Source organism: Diplotaxodon limnothrissa, linkage group LG15 (genome assembly GCF_057381915.1).
Source record: "Diplotaxodon limnothrissa isolate DT_005_m linkage group LG15, D_limnothrissa_male_GT1.1, whole genome shotgun sequence".
NCBI lineage: Eukaryota > Metazoa > Chordata > Actinopteri > Cichliformes > Cichlidae > Diplotaxodon > Diplotaxodon limnothrissa.
In genome coordinates, this window is record NC_140610.1 from 36158226 (window position 1) to 36185114 (window position 26889).

General features: G+C 41.2%; 1 protein-coding gene across 1 annotated transcript in view; it reads right to left on the reverse strand.

The window, feature by feature from the left end:
- arid3a (AT-rich interactive domain 3A) overlaps nucleotides 1-21550 on the reverse strand; it is a 41958-nt gene extending 20408 nt beyond the window's left edge. The window contains exons 1-3 of the mRNA XM_085372403.1: nucleotides 21301-21550; nucleotides 7911-8644; nucleotides 7518-7809 (exon numbers count right to left, since the gene is read on the reverse strand). Coding sequence (XP_085228529.1) covers nucleotides 7518-7809; nucleotides 7911-8245 — 627 coding nt within the window. The 5' untranslated portion in view covers nucleotides 8246-8644; nucleotides 21301-21550. The remainder of the gene's footprint in view (nucleotides 1-7517; nucleotides 7810-7910; nucleotides 8645-21300) is intronic.
- Nucleotides 21551-26889: the final 5339 nt, after the last annotated feature.

The following is a 26889-nucleotide window of genomic DNA, read 5'->3' on the forward strand; positions in this document are numbered from 1 at the left end:
TGTTCCAACACACTGAGACAAAGACATAAAGACACATCATCAGGAAACAGAACTGGACTAAAAATAGCTCAGTGTGGAGCACCTTGCTGTGGGGGGGGATGGACACTTGGCTGGGTGCTTGGGCTGTCAATCAGTATGATTGATAGGCAAGGCAAAGGGTTTAATGGTTAACAACAGTGGCCTTAAAAACTAATATGGGCCACTGTGCCCACATGGAGAGCAGATAGCTGTGCGTGTGGCTCTTAAGAGATGGAGTAAACCCACTCCAGTCAACATGGGGCTGGGCTGTGGCCTGAACAGGAGCAAGCCTCTCTTTCTTTCTCTTTAGGCACTGACTGATGTCACTTTTGGAAAAATCTGAAGCATCCATGTTTTCATGTGAAGATATCATCACATGAAAAAAAGAAAAAAATCTTGTCATGGCAAGTTAAACACAAAGACTAACAGCCTCAATGGCACTTCTATCACCACGGTAAAAATCATATTTTTTTATTTGACGTGGCATCACGACTGCCTTAAATACAAGGCCAAACCGTGTAAGATTTATGTCACATGGCCTACCTAAAGCATCACTGCCTTGTAATTACTGCCCAAGATTGCTGACTAAGGTGACCGTGAAGCATAACAGGCGCTCATGAGCTCTCAGCTGGTCTTTGCTGATTTAAAAAAAAAAGTCAATTTTAACTATAAAGAGCCAATTCACAATAGCTGTGCTTTATATTGTATATTATACAATATTAAAGAGAAATCCCAAGGATCAGACGGCCCCCTTTCAGCAAGCACTTGCAAATAGTGGCAAGTGAGAAAATCCATCCTCCCCCTTATTACTAAATATGAATACAACTGTGTAGTGTTCTGTGTATGTGCACCACAATCGCCTAAAACTTGAGATTTGCTCTTTGACCTTCTTGATTTGAGAGGTGATCTAAATATGAATCTGACCATTTCCTGCTACATGTGAGCCGGAGAAACCTCATTCTTCCAAAACGGTCCAAAGTTCATGTGTGAAAATGACTTATTTTCTTGCCTTGACATGTCAAAGTATCCGCAGTGGAAAAGGGTTTATTATCACGTCGTAGTGGTGTAAAATACACATCGTGAATGACCATTTATATCTGTGGTATGAACAGGCAACCCCGGCTTCTTTTCATACACATATAATGATTAAAGGTCAGCTATTATCATACTGACAAGACAGGGCAGCTTGAGTGCTCTTGCTTGAGCCTAATGTGATGATGACGGATCAAGGAACTAACAGAGTCTTTTATGAAACTATGTCTGAGATGGGGGTTCTGCTTTGCAGCATGCCTGGCCTATTGATTGCATAGACCATTTAAGCCACATTTCAAAGCACGCAGATCTCTGTTCCAGTGCGTTCCTGTACAGTTTCATTTCACACTGAGACAAAGAGCAATCTCAGACCTTGAAAATGTACAGCTGCGCACATCTTATTTCTCTTTGACCTATTTCTTAATTGAGTATTCTACAAATGAAAGCTTTCAATATCCACATAGTGCTTTTTCTCACATGAATGCCTATCAGTGTCCTTGTAGGTAAAGAAGCCACTTTGGTTTTGTTGAGTGCTTATCGAGGACACAAAATATTCAGCACATATCTATTTCTGTATGAATGCAGGAAAAAAACAGTTTCTAATGGAGGGACAAAGAGCAAAGAAAGAAAGAATGAAGCAGCATCCATATAATCCTTTCTAAAGGAAAAACAGGGTCTAAAAAGTTACAAATATGAAGAATGTGGAGCATCTTGGGTCTTCCCAGCTTAGAAAAGCAATTTCCTCATTCTTGACAAAGGCTTACATGTTTGATACATTTGAGAAAGACAATACATGTCGTGAGGGAAGCTGCCTACACAAAAATAGTAACGTTTAGCAACCAGAGAAAAAAGAAGGGATGAAAGAGCTAGCCTCAGCCTTTACACGATCTTTGTTTACATTCCTGCTGCAGCCCCCACCTCTCCTCCCCCATATTGAGTTCCTGCCAATTTCCAGAATCCCCATGGCTGTACACTTTCTGACATCAGCTCCATGAAGCACACTAGGAGTTGGACACAATTCAAATGCTCCGCAGGGCTTCGCAGTCAAAACGAGCATTTACTACATGCTCTACTTGGCAGCGGTTCAAAGACCAGCGCCAACTGACGGTCTTTTTCCCCCTTTGCTGCTCCACCTCCTCCCTTCAACAGGAAGACTGAGAGGTCTTCCCGTGCTGCTGTGGCCTTATTCCTTTGCCTTTTGTTTTCATGACATAAGCAGAGCCCATTAACCCTGTGTTGTCACTTTGTTAAACACAGATGGCAAACAGAGGCGTCTCACAGCATAGTGAAACATGCCTGAGCTGATTCATTTTGAACCCTGCAGACTAGAGTAGGAATGAGTCTGCAGAATATCTGGCTTAGGTCTGAAAATCCAAATGATGCGCTTGATAAAAGTAATCGCTCGCTGTGCTTCTTAATGATAAAACCAAGCAGATGGATCGGATAAAAGCTCAATAGCATGTGAAATATTGATCAAACACAGACGCATAGTCTGACATTAGTCAGTCATTAACAGTAAAAGGGTCAGCTGATTATGGAATCCAAGAAGGGCAGTAAGATGTGGTTTAAGTTCCATTTCATTGCATTTTATTACAAACCCTTCAACAGGAGCTTGTGGGCTATACAGAAGCAGAAGGAATAAACAGAATTGTGATAAATAAATGAAACTCACTTACATCAAATCAGAACAAACGGCTTTGCTAAAGTAGAACATAAACCCACTGAGCACCTTTCAGCAGCTGTATCAGCAGAAACCTGATGGGCAATCCCAATAAGTGTCGCTCCCAATTGGCTCTCTTTGGAGCTACGCTTCCTGTAGTCACTAACAGACAGCCCCTCGCCCCCATACCTCCTAATATATATGTGTGTGTTAGCAATTTAATGTTTAATGCCAGTCCCCCTTCCCCCTCTCTCCATTTGCCCTGATCACTGTGAGTGCCATGAATTTTTAAAGACATCCCTTCTTTACTGTCCATCTGGGCTCCATCTGCCCAGCTGCTGGTGTTTAAAGCAGACAGAGACACAGGACGGGATACTTCAAAGGCTTTGCATGGCCTCTGGCCCGAGGAGGATAGTGTTCATAAAAAAGGTAGCCTTTTATGCTGGCATGTGCACCACAAAGAGACAACATAATAACTGAAACCTGATTGTTATTGTACATCAACTTTGTTTTGAAAAGCTCAGTATTTCTAAAAGGTGATCAGGTCAACACCAGAATGCATGAAATAATAAATGAAGCTGCTATAAATAGTTATCCTTCATTTTATGTAAGAATTTCGATTCCTAATTTGATTTGGATTTTTAACTCTCTCTCAAAGCTTTCCAAGTTTTTATCAATAATTATGCCATAAAAAGCCTCCACTCAAATCGCCCAGTATTTCAGTGGAGATTGATGGAAACAAATGCATGCAGGTCTCCTAGCTATAGGCTTAATTTAATAACTTGCTGGGAATAAAAATGGAGTGTGATACTGATACAGATAATTCCAAGAGTCAGACATATCAGGGACGCTCATACATGTGTTCCGTTTGCGGTGGTATCACTGAAATAGCTTCACCAGACATACAAATCAAATAATCCAACAACCCTGGCATTATTTGATATCTGTATAAATCCTCGCTCTTTTATTTAATTTGGCACCGCTCTGCCTCGGCCAGATATGAGGCAGCTGGCAAAATGCCTTGAATAGTCTGATTAATTAATTTAAAACCACAGCGTAATCAGACATCCGACCAGGGCAGACCTCTCGGCTTCATTTAGTCTGACCTTTCAGGCGAAAGAGGCGAGATAGAGGGAAGGTGGCTGGGTGATCCACCAGGAATGCAGGTTTGCTGATATATCTTTCCACCACAGCCTGGGGCAAACCTTGACTAAAAGCTGGGTGTGGGCTGGTTTTAGTTCGCTGAATCCACATCTTGCGTTTATTGGATTTATATTGTGCACTAGAGCTTTTATGATCCTGTTGTTGTCTTGTAAAGTGATTAAGGATGCATTTTTTTTGTAACTGTTTCTGTACAATGTTCTTATACATTCTCTCCTGTCCCCTGTGTTTGTAACCACTACTATGGACCTGTGGTGCCACACTGAGACATTATTTGTGCTGTACAAACATAAAGAAGAAAAAAGGGCAGTTTTCAGTTTGAAAGTGCTCCAACTGCTCTGCACTGATAGAGGCACGCAAAGTTTCTGCTGAGGATCTGAGCTTCCTTGTGGCCACATTATCACCCTCCATCAGGCACATTCCAACAGCCTCCACCCACCTGCCCAAAATAAACTGTACACTCTTAACCCCTTCCTCTCCACCCAGTGCCCTCCAAAGCACCCTACCAGCATATGACATGTCTGAACACGTGTAATTGTAAGCTAGGAGGTTAGTGCTACCCATCAGACCCTCTTTTCGCCCCCTTCTGTGATAGAGATATTAAGTCTACACCGAAAACTTTTCATGATATCTTGATAAAAACGGACCATCAGCTCAGGGTTGCTCTGATGCAGCACTAGTTGCCCGTTTTGCGCAGTGATGACAAGTGCAATATTTTAACCAACATAAATTACAGCCTCACGTGTCTTTTAATTGCCACGAGGGCTTGGTGGTATGGACAGGTGGTGACAGGGATTTTTTTGTGGGTGTAGCTTTCCTGGCCTTGATAGCTGCATCATACAGTATTTTTATATGTTTCAGATGATTGCACAAATACTCAACGGTACATATAATCCCATGAAGCCCTTAATAAGCAGGTTTTATTGGTTTTTTTTTTTTGCACAGGGGCATCTATGACTGTGCTATGCGCATGTCTATGCGCTCAGAGCGCATCAAGTCAAGTTTGCGCTGAAGCCGTTTGCAGATTTTACCGTTTTCCACATGACGGGGAGAAACCACAAACATTAGGTTCCGAACAAAAAAAGAAGAAGCAAAATAAAATTGGTGCACGCCACATACAAATTAAGGCTGAGGTCAACAATTTTGATTTGCTTGAGGTTAGAATTATCAGGGGACAGACTGTCTTCGTCGTGCCAGGCCACGGCTGCAATTATTTCCATCGACTGTAATCATCTGAGGGGAAAATAAGTGGATGTTCAAGACTGGAAAAACCTGGTTTTACAACGTTAAAGACTGTCGAGGAACACCGTGAGCTCGGCACAGATTTTACTGTTGTTACCCAATTCCCTATATCATGCCACAATGCTGAGTTCCCTCTTCTCAGGCTTTAAGTTGTGTAGGCGTGACGCAGTGTTACCCAATCTATTGGGTATCTGACCAGTCACGGTGCTGACTGTCTTGATTATATAACGGTCTGCTGCACTAACACAGCCCTGTCTGATCCTCGGCTGACTGAGGTGCCATGATAAAAATAAAATAATAATAATAAAAACCCAAAAGTATCCATTCAAGTCGTTCACACAACATTTACAGAGGGAGGGGTGGACTATTTAGAGAAGCAGACTATAGGTTTTAGAGAGTTTGAGTCCACATGCTCTGTAATTACAAGAAATGCGCCTTAAATGACATAATCTATAGTTTGGTTTAAAACTGGAGCACATGTCAGCTAGGAGCAACGTGGCAAAGACGTTTGACTTAAAAACAAATAAAAACTAAAGTTAATTGTATTAAAAGCTTTTTCTCTTTTCCTCTGAAGCAGTTTAGCAGCTTGTCTGTTATCTGTCCTGATAAAATATGTTTTATGGTTAGAATTGTGCGACAGGACGTGAGGTTGCAATTTAATAAACTGCTGAATGTGATGGCGGCTTAGTGTATATTACATTTTTAAACTGGCAAAACAACATTTAGTTGTCACACCATGCAGAAGTAGTTTTGTTGTTTTTTTTTATTTAAGGAGGCTAAAAATACTTCTCTGTGAGCAGTTTTGCAATTTGCATAATTGCACATTTTAGAAATAATAAAGCTTATTTTGCTACTAATCTAAGTATTAGGGTTTGTATTTTGCTTTTCTTGTAGGAAAACCGCATTATCTGTGTGTCCTGTTTGTGTCAAATTTAAAAATACCGTAAATACAGTAAAGAATTCAGTTTTATATCACCTGAAATAAACTTTTAACCAACCGTCTTCCCGCTTGCGTTCAACTTTTATCGACAGCTGCCCTCTATCCAAACTTAGCTGTTGACAGTCTTAAATCTCTTCACGTAAACTGCCCGTCTTTATTCCACCAGGGCCTCCCTCATAATATCCAGCCCACTAGCATGTTTACAGTAAACGGCAGCATGGCAAAGCTGTTAACATGCACTCTAACCCACCCACAGCCCTTCCTGATCCCTCTGAGCTCCTCTTCCTCAGCTTCCAGTCCTTCAAGACTGTTCCAAGGAACAACTTTCTTTCATTCTTAGTCCATATTAGTTGTAAAATCAAAAATCTCACCAGGCACCAAGCTGCCACCAGAAGAAATTGTCTCTTCAATCATCTGCCTTGACCAGACCGTGAAGTGGCAAAGGCAAACTGAAAACCCTCACCTTAACCTTTATCAACATTTTGCCCGGTGGCTAGTGCTAATTTCCCACCCTGGTCAGATTACATCACATGCCGCTGAGAAAGTGCAACAGAGTTTTAATGTGAATGGCTTGAGGGCCAGATGTGGCCCACTGGTAAACAGCAAATATTTTAGACTAATCTGCTTCTTTGGCCAGAGTCCCTCCAGTCTACAGCCCTTAATACCATCAATCAGCAGTAATGACAGCAACAGTTAAAGCTGCGGACCTTCAAAAGACTTAAATGGCAACTACAGCTGGGGCAAAGATATAAGAAATAAGTGTTTATGCACGGCAGAGTATTATAATTTACAATGCTATTACTGAATTGGTCACATCTTAATAGTAAGACAACCTCTACTCTGATTCACTTTTATCATATCGCACCAGTTTGTTTAACCATTTTACCCAGCTCGGACTGAATCTGAAATACATACATCCAGTTGCATTCACATAATCGCCTGGTATCTGGGAGATTGTTGTCAGCAGGGGGGGTTAAAGTGGGCCAGAATGATCCAGAATGGTGCTCAGACACTTTCGGTTAATGAGCAATTAAATCTGATTGGCACATTTCCATTTTCACAAACTGCAATGGCTCATTTTAGCCAGTGTCACAGAGTCAGTGAGGTCACTCCAAGATCCTGCCTGCACGCTTCCTTTTTTTGTCTCATTTCTGTGATTTGTTCATGGTGTAGATATAAAGGTGTGTTCGAGGTACAGAAGTGGACTGAGTGATTCAAATAGCTCGATTAATAAGACACAGAAAAAAAACATATGTTAGTGTGTGATCATTTTGCTCCCCAAGCTGGAGAAAAATGCAAGCCACAATGGCAAATGTAACACGGCATTATATAATGCACAACGTAGCTGCTCCTCCCCACACACACGCATCTGACCTTAGGGTTCCCCCACCTGCCAAATCCCACTTTAACCTCTAATTGTCGGTGCAGACCTCCACACAGTAATGGACCAGAAAGTGATGGTACCTGTCTGAACTGCTCCTCGTAGGTCCAGTCTCCGTGGTCCTGCCCACTCAAATGGCTATGCGTGGTATGTGAATGCAGATGTGCTCCCACTGCTGAGCGGGACTCCTGCTCAACACTGGGACGGACCTTCAGGAGCTGGGAATGGGGGTTAAGCTGACGGTGAGGCAGCAGGAGGATGCCCTTGCCAGGGGCCACTGCATCATGACCCGTAGGCAGACCTTCCTCTTCAAGGTCATCCTCAAAGTCTTCTTCCATCTCACCTTCAAAGTCCTCCTCGTCCCATTTCTGTTTGCTGTGTGCATCACAAATACATTTATATATTGAAAAACTACATTACACACAGAAACTAATCACTAAAATTTTCAGAAAGGTCCAGCAAAGAAATTCACTTACATCTGTTCCTCTTCATCTGACCCCATCATGTCCTTGTATTGCTCCTCTCCTTCATCGTTGTCCTCATTATCGCCTTCCTCGTCACCACCACTGCTGCGCTCCGACATGGGGCTGTCTGACACCCTCTGTAGCCCGGCCGCCGCGGCACGCATGGCTGCAAGAGCCGCTATCTGAGTTTGCTCTGTCTCAGGTGCCGGGCTCCCTATCAGCTCATTCCCTCCGGCCATACGGACCTGAGTCTGTTGGGAGGCGGCTTGCTGCTGTAGCTGCTGCTCCATCAGTAGCTTGGCCCTCTGCTGCCTGTGCAGATTTTCCATGACGGCCTGCAACTTCATCTCCAGGGAAAGTGGCAAAGCGTTCAGAGGCCTTCTTTCCCCTCCCTCCCCTGCTGAAGGAGCACCAGTCGAAGGCCAGTCAGGGGTCAACAATAGGGGAGCAATAGCCAACTGAACCTGCGAGGAGGCAGCTAGCAGCTCGCTGTAGGTCTGGAGGTTACGGTTATGATGAAATGTGGGTTTCTGAGGGGGAGTGAAAGGTGAAAAAAAGAGGAGCTCGCTGACATGCAGTCAGAGGTTGGCTGCAGTTCTGAAGACAGAGGCCTCTCTCTTGTCTCAGTGGTTTTTCCTACAGTTGGGGAGAAACCGAAGCCGGTAGCAGAGGTGGCTGGTTCAGAGAGGCACAAGACGTGGAAGTAAAGGAGGGAGTACAAGTCTTTGCTGACAGCCTACAAAGACCTGAGGAAGAGAAAGAACAGAGCGTCAGATTGCCACTTCCCACTCTCTGTAAAGATCATTACCTGTTCAGATCACCCGTGATACTCATCTAGTAGTTTCTCCATTTTTGATTTTCTGGTTTCAATAATCCTGCAAGAAAACTATTCACTATCACTATTTATGAATAAACAAAAGTTCTGTAAAATCTCAGCGCTACCCTGTCTACTCAAAAAAGGAAAACACAAAGGAGAACAAAATGTTTAATATTACTAACAAAAATGCAAATTGTAATTCGAGATTCCTGTGAAACACAAAATACACAGTCTTTAAAGGCAACGTACATTGTGAAGGATTAGTCAAACAAAACAAAACACGCGAGGAACAGGACAAACTGTTTCAACCTCAACAACAAGAGGAAGTGAAATCACAGGAAGAACCATCACGTTTTTTACCTGATTGGCTAGGAGTCAAGATGAATTTCAGCCTACTGGCAAAAGATTTTAGACAACGCTCTCTCAGGTTGAATTAATATTCACACAAGTGTCACATCACTGAGGCTTCACTGCTGTGTTTTCCCCTTTAAGAGTGAGACACACAGTGGGGAGTTTTCTGAAAGTCACGTAGGTTGCCGTTGTTCTCCTACACACCTGCTCCATAAGTGCCCAGGTATGCAAAGCAGGCTGTACTATAAGCAGTGACCTTCAACCTATCGACAGTAACGACGTCGCAAAGATCCCCTGCTAAACCCCGCTAACCTAGAATCTGGTCAAAATGCTAAGAGGCGTGGGTTTGGGGAGGCTGTGTTTAGATCAGTCACATACAGATAAGAGCAGAGTCGACAGCACGAGGGGAAATGAAATTCAAGTGCAGGTGCTGGACATACCAAGCTCCAGTCATGACAAGAAGCAGCAGTGACTGTACGCCAGTACTCATTCGGCTATGCTGACTAATATATGAAAGAAACTGATCTCGATAACCACCATCTGGCACGAGCTTTGTCTTTCACAAACTTCAGATTTTGTGTTGCGTCTACTCATTGAGTATCCTTTAAATGAAAGCATGAATGATCGTCTTTTCGAGGTTAGCTCAATCTGTATCACAACTACATGCAACGCAGCGGCACACAAACACAGTTCTATAATTGTTTTTTCAGCTGATATCTCAGGCTTGCATTTGCTTTTCTTACAGATGACAACATCTATGAATCCCCTTTGAAAATGTGACCAGCACAGCAAACCTGGGCACAGCATACCTCATCATTACAGGTATTTTCTTGAGCACAGAGGTTGTTTTTCTCCAGCGTGCGGCTAACTGGAATTACACAGGAAATCTCACCAGAGTTTCACGGGTTTGGTAGTATAATTACATGTAGGCACAAGAGGGTAAACAGCGTATCCACTTTTCAGGCCCGCAGTTTCTTGAGGCTTCCAACTGAAAGCCATGGTGCCACTCACAGGAAAATTAACCTTTTTCCATATCTTGTGTTTACATAGCTGTGAATACTTGAAAGGAATACAAGAATCCTGGCAATTGCCAAGAGATGTGTTTTTCCAATCAGCCAGTTTCTCAACAAGACATTCAAATGGAAAACAACAGCTTCTGCAACATTATACCTGTGTGACTCATGCGAAAGATCAACTTACATTTGCACAACATTAGTAATCTACAGAGAATTAATTGTGCACGACACAAATGACACACCAGACCGATGAATGAAAATTTGCACATGACACTATAAATTTAGGTGCCGTTTATGTTCCTGTACCTCCAAAATAAGTATACACTTCTTATACACCGAGTATTACAGAGTCACAGTCTGGAGTTAGATGCAGCAAGAAGTCAAATTCAGCAGCAGAGCTGAAACCTTGCAGCTCATTCTGAGAAAATGCACTTCAGAAGCACAAACTTCTTCCACTACTAAGACTCGAAAAGCTTCAGAGGTGTTTGATATAGTGCAAGTTACATCCCCTCACCCCGACATTATCATGCACCAATAAAAACCACAATAGAAATATTTCAGCCACTCTATACCATGGTGTTAAGAGAAATGTTGCGCAAGGAAACAAGAGCTGTGAAACTTTGTTTCCACATAGGGCGAAGGAAGTGACAACTGACGGAGCAGATGTAGTAAGGCAGCTGACAGATATTCAATATTGATTCAGTGCATTCTTTAGGGGCAATCGAGACGCAACTGAACGCCTGCAGTTGTCAGATGGAAAATAAAGCAGGATTACGGCGCCTCAATGAGCTGGATCTGGTTCGACTGAAACAACTTGTGCACGTTGTATTTACAGAGGGATCCAAGGGGAAAGACGCCGAGAATGACAGGAAGCAAACTCTCGACTATCCAGTAGCAATAAAGCACTAAATGACAAACAAATTCAACAACGCACTCGCACACGTTATCTTGATAGCGCATTTTGCTTAAAGTGTTTTTTTTAAGAAGTCACATATCACAGTCACGCAATTTCTGGTGTTCACTTCATGTTTGTGCCATGAGCATTACAGCTCCGGATACTGCGCCCCTCTCTCTCTCCCTGTCATCTTGTCATATATGTAATTTCAAAGACAGAAGTGATTACAACAAAGCTCGTCTGTTGACTCTTCCTGTGCAGGGGGAAGCAGAAGTGGTCTCTTTGTTTCATGCCACTGATGATCAGTAACATGATTTCCTTCATACTAGATGGTGCAAATTATATTGCACCACTACATATGTTCTCTCCACTTCCCCAAATGAGGAGGTTCGCTTACTTCTAAAGACTTTCTATATGCATTGCAAACGACTACATTGCTGTTGTTGTATACTGCCTGAACTAAAAGAAAATCTGAATATTGTCGAATTTTTCTCATTTTATGTCTGGTCCTAACCAGAGATTCAGCTTTTCAGATTTTAGGTTTTCAGTTATGAGATAAGATATTTCTTTTTAATGTGAAACAACAAATCAGCTTCAGTTTTCCTTGGTTTCCCTGCTATCTGCCAAAACCTCAAATATTTGCTGTTGATTACCACATAAGCTCAAAAAAAAAAAAAAAAAAAGATGTGTGGGAAACCTTAAAAAAAAAAAACAAGTAATAAGCGAGTAAGATGTTGACACTTATACATCTGTGCAGTAGAACTATATAAGCTTCTCACTTTTTGCATGAGCATCACATATTTTTGCCTGTGCGCCAAATGTTTTTTTAAATCGTCTTTGCTGTCTGTCAGCAAAAAACAACAACATTTTCATGCTTCCATGGATCATTTCAGATGCTATTATTTCAAGAACACCTTTATTTGTTTTGGAGCTCTGACTTGTGAAGAGTAGCTAGATGACTAGTTTTTAAATCCCGGTCAGAAGGGGTGGGGGGGGACCTTCTGGTTTATATTGGAATCATAAAGCTGGGTACTTATTAACAACAGGATTCGGGGAGTTAAGAGCGCTTAAAAGAACTGATGCACTGCCACTACTCCTTTTTAACTGCAGCAAAATGGCCAGAGGTTGACTCTTGAGTGAGTGATAAAGCATTTAGTATCTAGACCACAGCTTGCTGTGAAATTTGCAGTGAAGCTGTCTGAGTGGCAATGGGTGATTTCCCTTAAAACCCCCTTCTGGGTCTTCTTTGTACTGTACTACACGTGAGAAATCAGCGTTCATGGGGGAAATGTCTCCACACAGTCTTCGACTAGTTATGAGTAATATTTAGAATATTTAGAAGCTGCTGCTCCACTAAGAAATTCTGTGTGTACAAGATCCTGTGGCAAGAAAACAAACAGGTTTCACGCCCTGTCTGTCTTCCTTTTTTGACAGTCAAAATGCTTTACAAACTCATTTACACCAAATTATACCATGGTGTTGCTCCTTCTCTGGGAAACATTTCCATATCTCAGTATGTCGGGAAAAGGGGTTAACTCAGGAGTTTCTGAGAACTTGACAACAGCAGACAACTTCCTCTGCAGTTTTACTGCCACCTTTACGAGGGCTTACTGGACAACAACCCCACCAACATCTGGCTTTTGTAGCCGGTGGGAACAGGCACAATGGCCATTCATTCCTGTGTAAGTAGTCATGAGTATTTATCGCATCCAGCAACCTCTGTCACCTGCCTCCCACAGTGCTTCAAAACCAGAAACATGGCTCCAATATTTATTTATAAGGCATACGAGCTACACACTGCTAACCCCTCAGGTTTAGTCTTCCATTTGGACTAAACTGCAACAGTCTGCCTCCAAGTCTGTATTTACAACAAATGGATCAATTATATAGAACAGCACTTTATATGTACAACCAAATTATGAAGAATAGATCTCACAGGGACCACCGATAAAACCTCTGGAAGAAAGTCCACTTATTTAAAAAAAAAAAAAAGACTCTGGCATTTGTGTGGATATATTCCTTGGGTTCATTTAACAGCTAAGTCTAAGTAGACACTACCTGCTGGGATAGATAGCAGGAAACCATGAGTGGGTGAGAGAAATTGAGGAACCACTGGCACAGAAACGTAAGCAGCTGGATGAATGGGGTATAAAAAAAAGAACACTAGCAGCTAATGGGTTAACCCTGTTTTTTTAAACCCACATTTGGGAAGTGGAAGACTGCAAGGTCTGAGCAAACAGGACAGAGTGATAAGAATGGGAGCTAAGGGTCTAATTCCAACAAGATAAAGTGACCCAGGCTGGCTCAACATACAAGCACATACAGACTCTTGATAAATGAAAGGAAAACCCTGAACCCTTAACCCCATACACAGAGGAAGGATCTGGTGGCTCTGTTATGCCATGCTGGCTATTTTCCTGCCAGGTTTTGGCCACATCTGTCCTCTTGGGGAGCGTGGAAGGTGAGGGTGTCACAGCAAATACATACAAAGCTGTTCAATTGATCATCTTTAACTTGAGATGAAACATTTCTATGCTGATGTGAGAACTCTCTTCCAAGATGGCATGCGTGCCACAATGAGCAATGAAAGAAAGAAATTCTCAGAGAGAAAGAGGAGTATTAAAACCCAAGGGTTTTTCCTCAGCGGGTACGTTCATGTGCCAGCAAGATTGCAGATTGTTTATCTTGCATTTCACATTTGGAATAAAAGTGTTAATTTCCTTTCATGTACTGAAACAACAAACCACCTTGTTCCTGATAAAACATCTGCGGTTTGAGATGAGCCGTGTGAGGTCTCTGCAGGTCCTGAAACTAGATATTAAAATGAATGTCTGTCTGTTCTGCTTGACTAAAAATCTGAGAATTCGATTTTTTTAAAGCTGTAATCTGCTTTTTGTGCCTCGTCTCGGCGTATTGCTCGCTGACGTGAGTGGGTGGGAGACATTGTAAAAGTTGTTTCGGTTTAGTTTCCGTAGATGGTTCGTGGTGTACGTTCTTTCTTTACATCTAGTTTAAATAAAAAAAACAAAAGAGAAAAAAACAAGCTCAATCCAAATGGACGTTAGACAGACTTAAATGGCATCGATGTTTTAACGCGATGCGGGTTAACTGAAATCCTGCAAGTTGTTATATCATTCAGCGTGCTGTCATGCATCGATAGTTTGTACCATACTGTTACGTTAGTAGAGAAACAGGCTTTGTACTGATATTATCAACAACATTCCCGGGCAAACATACGTCTGCCTGCCCCTCCTGAATATTTCTGTCTGTCTTTACTTTTAATATCAACGCTTCGTCGACTCAATCATCACACCTGAATTTATCAGATTATTACACCACGGTGCTCTCTGCAGCAAAGTTTACACACTTTTCTCAACAAATAAAGTAACACAAATTATTTAAATACTACACACTGGAGGTCACAGAAGAAGAAGAAAAAAATGCAACCACACCCATTCTACTTCAAACTGTTTATGTATACAAGCTGCTTTCTGTGTACACTAATTTACATATGATCCTTTTAAATAAAATAAACATATACTTGAACAGCCAAAATACTCGCACACAATTACTTGCAGCAACTAAGAAATAGGCAGAAATCGTTACTTTAATTAACAAGTTGCGTTCTCCTCCTGAGGCAAAACATTAACCGGAAAGGCTGTTAACCTGAAACTGAAATGAACAACACGCCTATAATTTCAGGTAAGCAAATATTTTAGTTGGAACACAACAACTATTGCAATAAAGAAAGAGAATCAACTGAGTTAGTCACAATAAAGTGTACTTTTCAGTCTTTATTTATGTCCACTGTGTGCATTCAAATAGTTAACATGCTGCTTGGATATTAACTGAGGATAGAATTTAAAATGACAGATGTTTGCAGCAAAGGATTCCCGATTACTTCTGAATCTAGACAAAAAGGGAAAAAAAGGAACGGGGTGGGGATAACAGCAAAAAGTCGGTTAGTGGTGCTGGTCTTGATTATGCCTCACTCTTGCATTCCTCGCAGTATTACCTCGTAAGGCAATAACACAGGCTCCATTGAACCCCAGTGGAGCAACAACAAGATCATTGAGGAAGTGTCGCACAGGCCGGTCACGTATTTTCCACTGAACCCTACCAGCAAGTCTAGGCCAAATCTGATTAGCGCCAGCTATGCTATAAATTAAGTGGGCATATAGCAGCAATAATCCAGCGATCCACTTCTCAGCAGTGAAATCTGTGGCCATCAAGCAACAGGATTAAGCTGTGGACGCAAGCGAGGCTAATAGTGTTTTGCATGCTAAAACCACCGTATGATCTACAGTGTTCTGATTTCACTCGAAGGAAATGTAAAAAGCCTCTGCATGTCAATTGGAAACAGAGGAAAGTCACTGCTCCTTGCTCACATGTCTGAAACACTCTGAAACAATATGAGTAGTATTATTATTAATAAGCAACTGTAAGCAGTGCGAAAGGAAAACTGCTGAGGTTCAATACTTCTAGGAAAATGGAAGGAAATCCTAAAAATCATAAAAAGATTCAATTATAAGGCTGGATACTGATATATGTAAGTCAGGTAAACAAAAAAAACAATACGAGCTGCTTAAAAGAGGTCATAGAATAACCACAGGAACAACATGTTACCATGTGTGTGGAAAGGTTTGCATTTCTGCACGTCAGACACATGTAACTTCAAGGCCAAACAACTGACAAGGAAAATGTTTCTCTGTTAGACAGAAGACCGTCCCTAACTGCCTGAAAAGTTATCAGCTGAACATTCAAATTAAAAAAAGAGAGGTCTCTGCTGATTCAGCTGAAACGTTTGCTGCTGATAATGCCTCGCTGGTGGATATTGACTTTGCCATGTTACAACCCTACGAGAGCTTCGAGCAGACACTGTATTATTACAGGAGCAGACATAAATCTCATGTGACGACAGCTCTGGTGGGGAGACGCAGACCATTCTTAAGGAGGCTAACGCAGTCTGTGCTGCAGTGAAAACAACAGATGACATCAGTATTTTTATGGTTAACTCTCTCATGGCTCGACAGTTTCATTTGTACCGGCTGGTACCAGTTCTTTGTTGTTCTGTTTTGCTTTTTTTTTTCATTTTTCTTTTGTGCAGCTAAACCGCATCCTGAAAAAAACAAAACAAAACAAAACAAAAAAACACAAAAAAGAAACAGTTTTCTGAAACAACTTCCAGAGAAAGTGAACAAACAAGTCACATCAACAGATCAGTGCTTTCATTTTAGGCAGCTGTTTTGTGTCCACTGATCCATGTTCATTTCTGCTTAAGCTTTCAGTACTTTACTAAGTGTCTATTCCCTTTATGGTTTAAAAAAACAAAACAAAAATAACCCCACTACTTTTTTAAATACAATTAGTGCATTTAATCAAGCCACCTGTACTGCTAATATTAATATTAACTACTTTAGTACCTCCAGTGATTACTATAAAGGCAGTTACCAGGTCAGAACTTTGCCATGAAAAACAGAAGCTCAGGAGACAGGCTGCGTGTTGCAGCTCGCAGGTTTCAGTGCACTGCCATTGTGGCTCCAGAGTGATGATATGACGCCGCTTCGTCTAGCATGGGAAAGGTGGAGGGGGGGTATTTTTCATTGAATGGCATGAAAACTGGATTAACTTGTCGGTTTATATAGAGACTACATGGTCACGTCACTACATTGTGATCTTTTACAATCCATCCTTTTGTGTGTACACGGTTGATGGATGATTGGAAACCTAAGATAAAGACTTCTTTGCACACAGTGAAAAGGAAAAAAACCACTGCTGGTGGTCAGTTCTGTATTAGATGTGGATTAAACATCTCTGCCTAATAAATACCAGCAGCTTGATCTGCCAGCAAAGGATTTATATTTGATTAAATTAGTTTTTGATTACTCGGGTGGGTTGTTAGTGCCAGCTGACACAAACGTAATGCTAAATGTAACAGAAATGCTTCAGGTCTGATGGACACGTCAACATGTTGCAGCTGTGGCCTGGTATCCGGGCAGATGAGCACGGGGCACCTGTCTGGCGCCGAACCCACTGCGTTCACAAAGCTTACATCTGTCTGAGCAGGTTGGTTCAGGACCTGCGGGCCATCCCAAAGCCTTAGTCCTTTCCTTTTGCCTACATCACTGTCAGGCCTGCTGGGATTCCCTCATGACTCGAGCCCACGTAATGAAGTAACTGTATGGGTTTTTTTCCCCTGCATTTTTTGGCTACAGTTAAAGGCCCACGTGCTGAACAGTGCCTTCAGAAAAGCAGCTTTTGGCACAAGAACAGCTGAAAGGCAGCCAAGCCGCGCTGCCTCCCACTACTTTAATAGCAGGAAGGCTTGTGGTGTGCAGACAGCACTCAACATTCACAGTAATACAGTCTCTGCTGATACAGAAGCGTTCAAGTAGTCAATGCAGTCCTTGAGCCAAAGCCCACACCCCTTGGGAGTTGCAGGAAGGGTGACAAATTAAAGCAAGAAAATAGCCCTGAACACAGTAAAAGGTTTATAGTTTGATAAGAAAACAAGTAGACTTGTCTGGCCTGTCTGAGCATGTCTTCCTGTCATTAACTCGCAGCCACTAACCAGTTTAGTGGCCAACTGCCAGTGTCTGCCGTTCACTCAGCCGTGATGCTCGGAGGCAAACTGAACAAGCTATTTGCATGTGACACTTACTACTTCCAAATGATCTTCAAATACACTTGGGCTGAGATCAGGCACCGCTGACGACAGGAAGCTATGTGGATTTTTGCTTGTAAATGACAACGTGACACTGCCTCATGCTGATATGTGCATTTGGCAAGGTGAGAAACAGTGAGGTGTGAACCTACCAGCGGCACAAACTCCTTAAGACAAAAAGAAGAAGAAAACGTGAATTAAAAGAAAAGCAGAAGTCTGGCTCTACATGGAACACACATGACTAATATATAAGGTGTTACATGAACCTGAGATGGTTTCAATACAGAGAATCCCAAACAGCAGATTAAAGAAGAGGCCAGAAGGGACTATGTTAAACAGCAGGAGAAAGAAAACAGAAAACACACTCCGGGAACCAGCAACAGAAAGCAGGCATATCAGTAGAAGCCAATGCAATGAGAAGACAGACGTGGCCATCGGCCAACCCACAATACATGTGTCAGCAGGACTGATATCTAGATGATAGCAGGCTCAATCGCCTACGATAATAAATGGAACATAAAAAAAACAAAAAAAACCAAGCAATGAGTGAGAAACACATTACATTTTGCTTTGAATGCCAGTCATTTCATTTCTAATCTACAATGAGCCAATCACAATGTAAAATAAAAGCCTGGCTTGGTTCAGCTGCCTTTCCCTATGCCGCTGTCAAAGGATACCATATGGAGAGGGGACCAAACAGATTAGCGGTGCAGTTTTTCTAAGGTGATTGAGGAATGGTGGGGCGTGGGTGCCATGATCAGGACCTGGAAATCTCTGTTAAGATGATGCCAAGTTCTGCGACTCAGCAGCTCACACTTTCTTTGTGTCTGTCAGCAACAACTTAAGAAGTAATTATGCCCACTCAGATGCGGGACGGCTCTCAACCTTCCTGGCGGCGTCTTCTCCTGGTTCACCTTTTTGGGTTTCAAAAACACCCGTCCTCCCATCAATTTGTGTGCGTGCTGAAAACTTTTGCAAAATTGATGACCACACAAAGAACATTTCAAAACCGTGCCTGTGACCTCAAACCACACAATGGACCACTTTGTTGCATTTTTGCAACAGAGAATCATGAATCTGAATCTAATCCTTTGATTAATAGCACAAAGATATTAGCCTTTTTTTTAAAAAAAACTTTTACAAAGAATCACTCATCCTGATGGAAGGGAAAAGCATCTAAAACCACCTTTAAATAAGACAGTGAAACCAGACTTGACTGTTTTTTCGTGTCATAAATGTTTAATGTCATCCAGACAAATGTACTCTAAGGGGCATTTCCTGTGCCTGTACTCCACTGTCCCCTTTACTTGGGGAGAAACTTTAACAGTAACCACAAACCAAATGTTAGTCAGTTTTGGTTGTGGCTGCGAGGTTCCTCGTGAGACAAAACAGGCTATTATGAGAGAAATACAGTTTGAGGGCCTCTCGACTCTTTTGGATGAAACGTTAGCCGTCCCCCTTTTTCACAACTGCGGACGTCACATGAAAACAGTCTGCAGGGCTCATACTGTGGACTTTCCCACTACCATGCTGTAGCACTCAAGATGGCACATTGTGTCCAAGCCACCACTGTGACGCGACTTTTCTTTGGAATATTTTTGACTGGACTTGATTTTATCTAGCTGCGTCAGAGTTGCACTTACACAGAAATGTCAGCAACTTACGGGATTTTTATTTTTTTTTACGTGTAAGAAACTGAAAAAACCCTTGAACTCTAGTGAAGATCATCTCATTCAGACATCTCGTGTAGGGTTATTTTCACATCTTTAAGTACATCTATTTTCTTACATTTTTATGTTTTTGGTTGGTTTGTTTGTTTTACATCAGAGTAGTCCATACTCCCAAGAAAGGTTTGAGGTTTTCAGAAGTAATTTCAGGTTTAACAGTTTTATTTTCAGTGTAAGTATTTAACTTCTTTCCTAGGTACAATTCTTAACCTGGAAACCTGACAGTCTGTGCTTTGACTGACAGATGTGTGTAAGCCTTTGAAAAGCATGTCACCCCTGAACGAATAGAACTTCCTTGATGAGAGGCTTCATTCATTCATTCTTCCTTTTTTTAGTGCAGGCTGTAGGCAATTTCACAGCCATCAAATTGTCCTAGAGGCCTTTATATAAACATAATCCAGAGAGAGGGAGCACTTATGCCATGTACTTACTTGTTGATAAGATTTGCAAAGTCTACTTACTTTTTGATAGGTCTTTATTTGTTCATCTATTTGCTCCCTATACTACCAAGACTTCTTTAGCCTGAAGCATTGTGATTACAGGTAGTCAGATAATTTAAGAAAAAAAGCTGGCATTGATACTGAAAGGCTTATTAACGCAGGAATTCACACAGTCAACATTCATCTCTTCTTTTCCGCTCTAATATGTAAAACTAATGCTTTTTGCTCTGTGCTAGAGCTAAAATTACGTTGGTTTGGTTTCCTTCTTCGGAGGAAAAATGCAGCACTGACCCTGTCCATGTCTGCTATTGGTCATCTGGTTCCAGCTCCGCCTCTTTTATGTGAAAGGACAGAGCTAGATTAGGAAAACCTGGTTTTACGTCCACTGTCGCGTGACTGTGGTTTAGAGTCTTATGGAGCTACATATGTTAACCTTGCTTCTTAGCACAGGCCTTTGGGGCTGCCTGCTCTTACTAAAGTGAGTGGCATGAAGCAGTCTTAAAAACCTGCTTCAAAGTAGTCCATAAAGCCACCTTTTGGTCTCCGGTGACTCCCCCCTGCAAAAACACCACCACCACCTCTCTTCTCGTCCCCTCCCAGCTAATGCAGAACATGGCAGCCAGACCTCCAGTGAAGGCCCCAGCTGTACTTGCAGTTACATGCGCTGGCTTTTATATCTAACTTAAAGGGCAATGGGATGTACTTATGTTACACAATCATACAGTGGATGTGTAATGGCGGTGTGGGTTCGAGCTCTACGGGACGCGGCGTCAGACGTCGTTCAAAATGTATATATGCATATATTTATATACGTTTATTTAAAACCCCCACACACATACTTTAATTTGCACTTTTAGCCGCGAAGATTTAACAGCAAGAAAAAAGCGCTTTGTCTGTTATTGGCACGTAACGAAGCCGGTGTGTAGTGTGACTAATCCTCCTGCAGTGTGAACTTACGGCTTTACGTTTGGGACGTGGTTGAAGTGACAACGTAACGGTCAGAAATCGACTGATAGCCCTTATTACTACGGTGACACGGTTACCAGGTAACACCAGAGACTAACTCTGCTAGTTATTAAAATGACAACCTTTTCTATTTTTACCCTTCATAGTATTAATAAACACACACACACACACACATATACATATATATATATATATATATATATATATATATATATATATATACATATATATATAAATAAATATTTGAGGGGTGTTGGGGGAATAGTTTACAAAAAAGTGCCCTTTCAATCAGCGTATGGTTAATATCTAACCGTTGTGAGTGATTCACGGTCCTTGAGTCCATCCGCTACCTTTGCAATAGGCAATTAATCAGACATTTGAAAGCGTATCGATAAAAAAAAACTGCGTCCTTTCTAATAAATGACGAGACAAACACAAGGAGGAAGCCACGGAAAAGTGAACGGGGTTTAAAGGGTAGCTCGAGCACAAATAAAGCGAGCGAGACACAGAGAGAAAATAAACTTACCACATCGGCTTCCGTTCGGTATTCTCACTCCTCAGAACCGGAAGAAACATTCCTTGTTTTCTCCGACTCTGAATCCCGAGTGCTCTCGCTCTCACCGGTTACGCGCAGAGGAAAAAGCCCCGGAACGAGGTCGAAGAGAGGTGATTAGCATGTATATCGACTAGAAATGAAGTGGCTTCATGTGACTGCATGACACCCACTCGATCGGCTTGCGCATGTAATTGTGTTTTTTAGAATTTGCGTGGCGCTAGACAGACACGGAGACAGAGAGAGAGAGAGGGAGAGAGAGGCGTGGAGAGACTCTCCGGTTTGCACACTCACATCATTGGTTGACAAACAGCAATCAGATGCAAATTCCTAACCTCTGAATCAGCAGGGGCCAGCCCTCCCACCTCCCCCCAACCTCCCCTCCTCTTCCTCCCGGACGCCCCCAACCCCCGCGGCAGGGTAAGTGCAGGGCTATAAAGTTGGAGTGGGGCAGAAAGCTGGGGACGTTAGAGCAGATGATGCAAACTTCAGGCACACTTTGCATTTGGTGTCCCTGCGGTATTTAACAGATGGACAGTAGCAGGTGAATTAAAGTAAACGTAGCAGTGTCAACAGACGTCAGAAGTAGCGGCGCAGAAAGAGAAGGGGGAAAAGGTGTGGTTTAATGTGCGGCATTTCGTGGGCCTATTACAGGGGTTTAAAATGTGAATAAATAAAAATAAAACGTAGCGTAGAGCAGAAACAGCCACTTGCGTAAGGACACAGTGAAGCTGTTTACAATCAAACTACAACAGAAAAGGGTTATTTAATCTGCCAAACTGACTGAATTCAATTTCCCAGATAAAAATATTTCTATAAAATATTATAAAATAGAAAATATTTTATATTTTTAAATTCTGTTGGTCTAGCTTCCTTCGTTAAAGGAAAAATAAACCCAGTAGCCAATAACAAGTAATTATATGGCCAGTATCACAGATACCAATGCGGATACAGATATTTATAAATTTTAAAGGTGGTTTATGAGATGAATCAACATTAATTTGCTAAATTTAGAACATATTTTAATTACCATATACATTTTTTAATTTAAAAAATTGGTTAACAGTGGGCAACATACTGAACTATGATCTGATACAATACCAAAGTTGGTATCGATATGATCGATATTTGATTGATCATCTCTGTAGCCCACAATGAAACACTGTTTTACTGTTTTGCTGGTACTTGGGATCTAAAATGCCAACGATGTGCATATGATATTTCTTCTACCTTGTATAGTATGCATTTTTGTTGCTAGGTTATGCTGCATCTGTTTATTCCAGCTGTGTCCACTCTGCTTCTGTAAAATTGTGAATTCCCCTTTAATTATTAAGATATCTTATCTTACCTTTTATTAATCACTTTTCACAGCGTTTGTCATACTGCAAGGCTTTAATAGATCAGGCTGGAAAAATATCCTGCATTAGTTATTAGAGTCAGTGTTTGTTTGTTTTTTTGCACCTTCAGGCCTCTAAAAAAGGTATCTGACTAGAATAAATGATTAATAAAATGGTAATAAAAAAATACAATTGCTCCCAAACAGAGAAAAACAATGAAAATCTTTCTCCAAACACTTTATATAAAGTTTGCAATCAAAAAATTATAATGCTCAGTAAAAAAAGAAGTTGTGTAAACCCATTTGTGTTTCCTGTGCTCATTTTTAGGGAGTATCCCAATTCAAAGTGCCCAAAGTGAGCTTTTACGCGAAGCTCGTTTCATTTAGGGTTAATCGAGTCTAATTTGGCTCTATCTTAATCGTTGATGGTTTCATTTTATTTCATGTCGCAACATTCATTTTGAAAATATGAAGGTGGCAAAGTGGTTGAACGTTTTACTTTCACAACACGTGTAGCTCTGTAATCTGAATTAGCAAATTAGACTGAGATAAAAATTGATTGCAATACTGTACAACCGCTATTTCGTGTTTTTGTTTTTTGATAGAAGCTTACGCCTCTTTGTCAGCTGAAACTCTATTTAACTGCATTATTTTAAATGTCTTATATGTCTTATATTCCAAACAAACTTTTCTGTCTCAAAATCCCAAACTTTAGGTGTTACATATCAGTGTGCAGTGTGTAAAAACACGGGAACAGCCTCTAATGTTACAGTTGGGAATGGAGAAATTACAAACCACAATGCCTTCACACAGATTAAACTTGCAAAAAGTGCACAGAAAATAATCCCTTTAGCCACAGGTAAATAATCTGGAGGTCATTTCTGCCCTTTATCTCTGATAGTTTCCAAAAAAGCTCCTGGTTACATCTTTGCTTAAAAAAAAATCATGTGGGAATCAGACAGGTGAATGCTGACTGGCTGATAGCCCGCTGCAGCTGTTAGCTGAAATGTACAGCTCGAGATATTTAAAACAGAAAAGTGATCCCGTGTCTGCCTCATCAGGTGAAATGGGATCCAGGAAAGCAGTTTGCTCATTGCCCCGGTCCCAGAGAGACATGTAATTAAAATCAAATGGGCCCCTGTCGCAATGACAGCTCTAATTTCACACTTGATACCAAAATAATTAAAGAGCCCGAAGCGTTTTCAGTACAAATGAACTGCTGCAGGGGTGTGGTTGGCATGAGGAGCGACGGCTTTAACAGCAAAATACAAAAACAGTCATTTTGCTTTTAGATATAAATAAACAGCCAGACAAAAGCTTCAGTGACAACAATGGAAGGATTACTTAATGAGAACATGGACACACAGTTCTCACCCTTATATTCTTACATAAACAGAAAATAAGTATTCCTGTTTTCATGTAAATACTGAGTGCTAGGCCTGTGCGCTACTCAGTGTTTGGCATGCAAATATGACAATCGGTTTGGGCTTGTATTTAGATTTAAAGGGTTTAGCCTGGAGGGATCTTATCTCTGACCCGTGCTCTCATGATAAACAGCAATAAACTGTGTTTCAGCATCTTTACGGAAGGCTGCGAAATAAAAAGATGCTCATATTCACTTGCATTTGTTACCCTGTTATCTTCATGTCGGTTACCTTCACGTGCTGCTCTTTGGCAGTTTTACAGCTTTTATTCTGAACATCTTTCTGAAGTGACTGGTTTTTGCTTGTCTTCAGCAGAAACTGGAAACTAATCCAACTTGCTGAATGTATTTACACAGTCTTGTTTGCCTCCAGTGCAGTCTCTTTGTCACAAATGTGAGAAACAAATTAAAAGGTGATCATGCCAAAAGGTAGTGAAAAAAATACAAAATTGTGAAAGCAAAGTGCCAGAAGAGTAAATACATGGTCACAAACTGTGTATCAGGTTAAATTGTCTAAATGAGGGTTATGCTTGTGTTTTACTACAACACCATCTAGTGGAAATCTAGTGCTCATTGTTCTTTGACAAATACTTTTCCAGAAAGGCATCACTGAAAGGAGATCAAGTTGTTATTCTTTGATCTGTTATGTTTTTAAGTTTCTATTTTCTCTGGTGGTTGTTACTAGTTTTGTTGTGGTTACTGCACTTGTGGGAAGTATTAGAGCCCAACTTTGCTGTTCAATTATTTAGTTGTAAAAGGTAAATGATCATAAAATACATTACTGTAGGGCAAAATGCTCCTTCATTAGCTGAAGCTTCTGCACAACACAAAACCACATGCAGTCAGGCCCTTCAATACTCAAGGTATGAACATATCTTGAGGAGACTGCCATGTCATTGTGATAGACTACAATCAAGAGACATCTTCATGAATGGAAACAGAGAGGCTTCACGACAATTCAGTCTGTCAGTTAGGGTGGGGACAGCTTATGACTTGGGGAGTCATAAGCTGACCAGATAGAGCTTCACAGTGCAAAAGCAACCAGAACTGAAGTCAGATACAGTAAAGGAGGAAACAACATTTGATATCTATTAGTTCTACACTCCAAACAGTCAATTATTAACCATAAAACTTGCTTGTTCAATTCAATTTGAGCCTTTGAAAATGGGGGGATTATATAAAAATGTCTAAATCCTGAATGAGCATTTTCAAGGATTTCAAGCACCTGTACAAACCCTGTTCAATGTTCACTTGAAAGACCACCTTATAAAGTACTTCTAGCTGAAATGATGAGGACAAAATCCATGCTGCTTGTTATGTGAAAAATCTGAAAGTTGTGGCTGAATAGACAAATACAGTGAAAATCTTCTGAAGTCTCAGTGTTCCCCTGTGTGTTGATGCAGACTGTGTGCACACAGAAGACTCAGTGCCAGTTATCAATTTAGTTATTTATTTTTTGCACTACATTAGATAACATTAAAATAGTGTTTTAAAAAATGACAATAATATTCCCAATTGTGTTATTTTTGTGTTGTAGTCTTTATGAAAAAAAACAAACAAACAAACCAAAAAAACCCTACCTCATAATCTTTTGAGTCTGTTATATGGCGGGGTGCTGTGGACACCCAAGTTTCTGAATGCAATAACTCAAGAACGAGACAATGTAGAATTTTTAAATCAATACCATGGTTGCATTTACTGAAAATCTGTAAGGTTTAAATCTCAGGGACCTTGACTTCAAGGTCAGAGCTCAACTTTTCTAAAGAAAAGAGGATTTTCCCATTTATAAAACATGTATGTCTACTAGGAGGCTAAAGGTTTGCACTATATTTAAAAAGAGTTACAAACAACAATTAGATGATGCTTAAAGCTGGTTTATTTAATAAACATCCAGTTTATTTCCAATTTGGATCAAATTAGGTCTGATTGAAGGACCGATGTAATGGTAAGTTGTCCGCTGCTCCGCTTTGAATATTGTTAAGAACTTGACACAGAGATTACTTAATGGATTTTATGCAAAATTGTGCCTCAGTTCAAGAACATATTCATCAGTTGTTTTTATTTTTTTAGGCTTTTTTTTTTCCTTTTAAATTTTCACAAGAATTGCTAGTTCCCCTGGAGCAGGGGTCCCCAATCCCAGTCCATGAGGGCCGGTGTCCTTGCAGGTTTTAGATCTCACCCTGGGTCAACACACCTGAATCACATGATTAGTTCATTACCAGGCCTCTGGAGAACTTCAAGACACGTTGAGAAGGTAATTTATCCATTTACATCAGCTGTGGTTGATCAAGGACACATCTAAAACCTGCAGGGACACCAGCCATCGTGGACTGGGATTGGGGGCTCCTGCCCTAGAGTTTTGGCCACCCCATCAACTGATTCCCTATGAGCAAGCAATGAGCGACAGTGGGAAGGAAAAACTCCCTTCTAAAAGGAAGAAACCTTCGACAGAACCAGGCTCATAAAGGGACAGCCATCTGCCGCGACTGGTTGGGGTGGGGGGAGTGAAAATTAAAAAAAAAAAAAAAGAAAAGCCAAAGTGATCATTATTGGAGCAGCTTAATTAATTCTTGCAATGATATCTGCTGTTAATGCCTTTTTCCAATCCCTGTTTGTGTTTTTGTCATTTTTGTCTGGGGTTGAAGCAATGCTGGATATTGATTCTCTGTGATCTTTCTGTTTTGAAGACTGCTGAGAGATCACAAGGTTTTGTCCTCCTGTGATACTCAGTGCAGGCCTGGGTTGAAAAAGGGATGGTGGAGAACCTCTGAGGGTGTTATGCACTGGTTTGGATCCAAGGCCA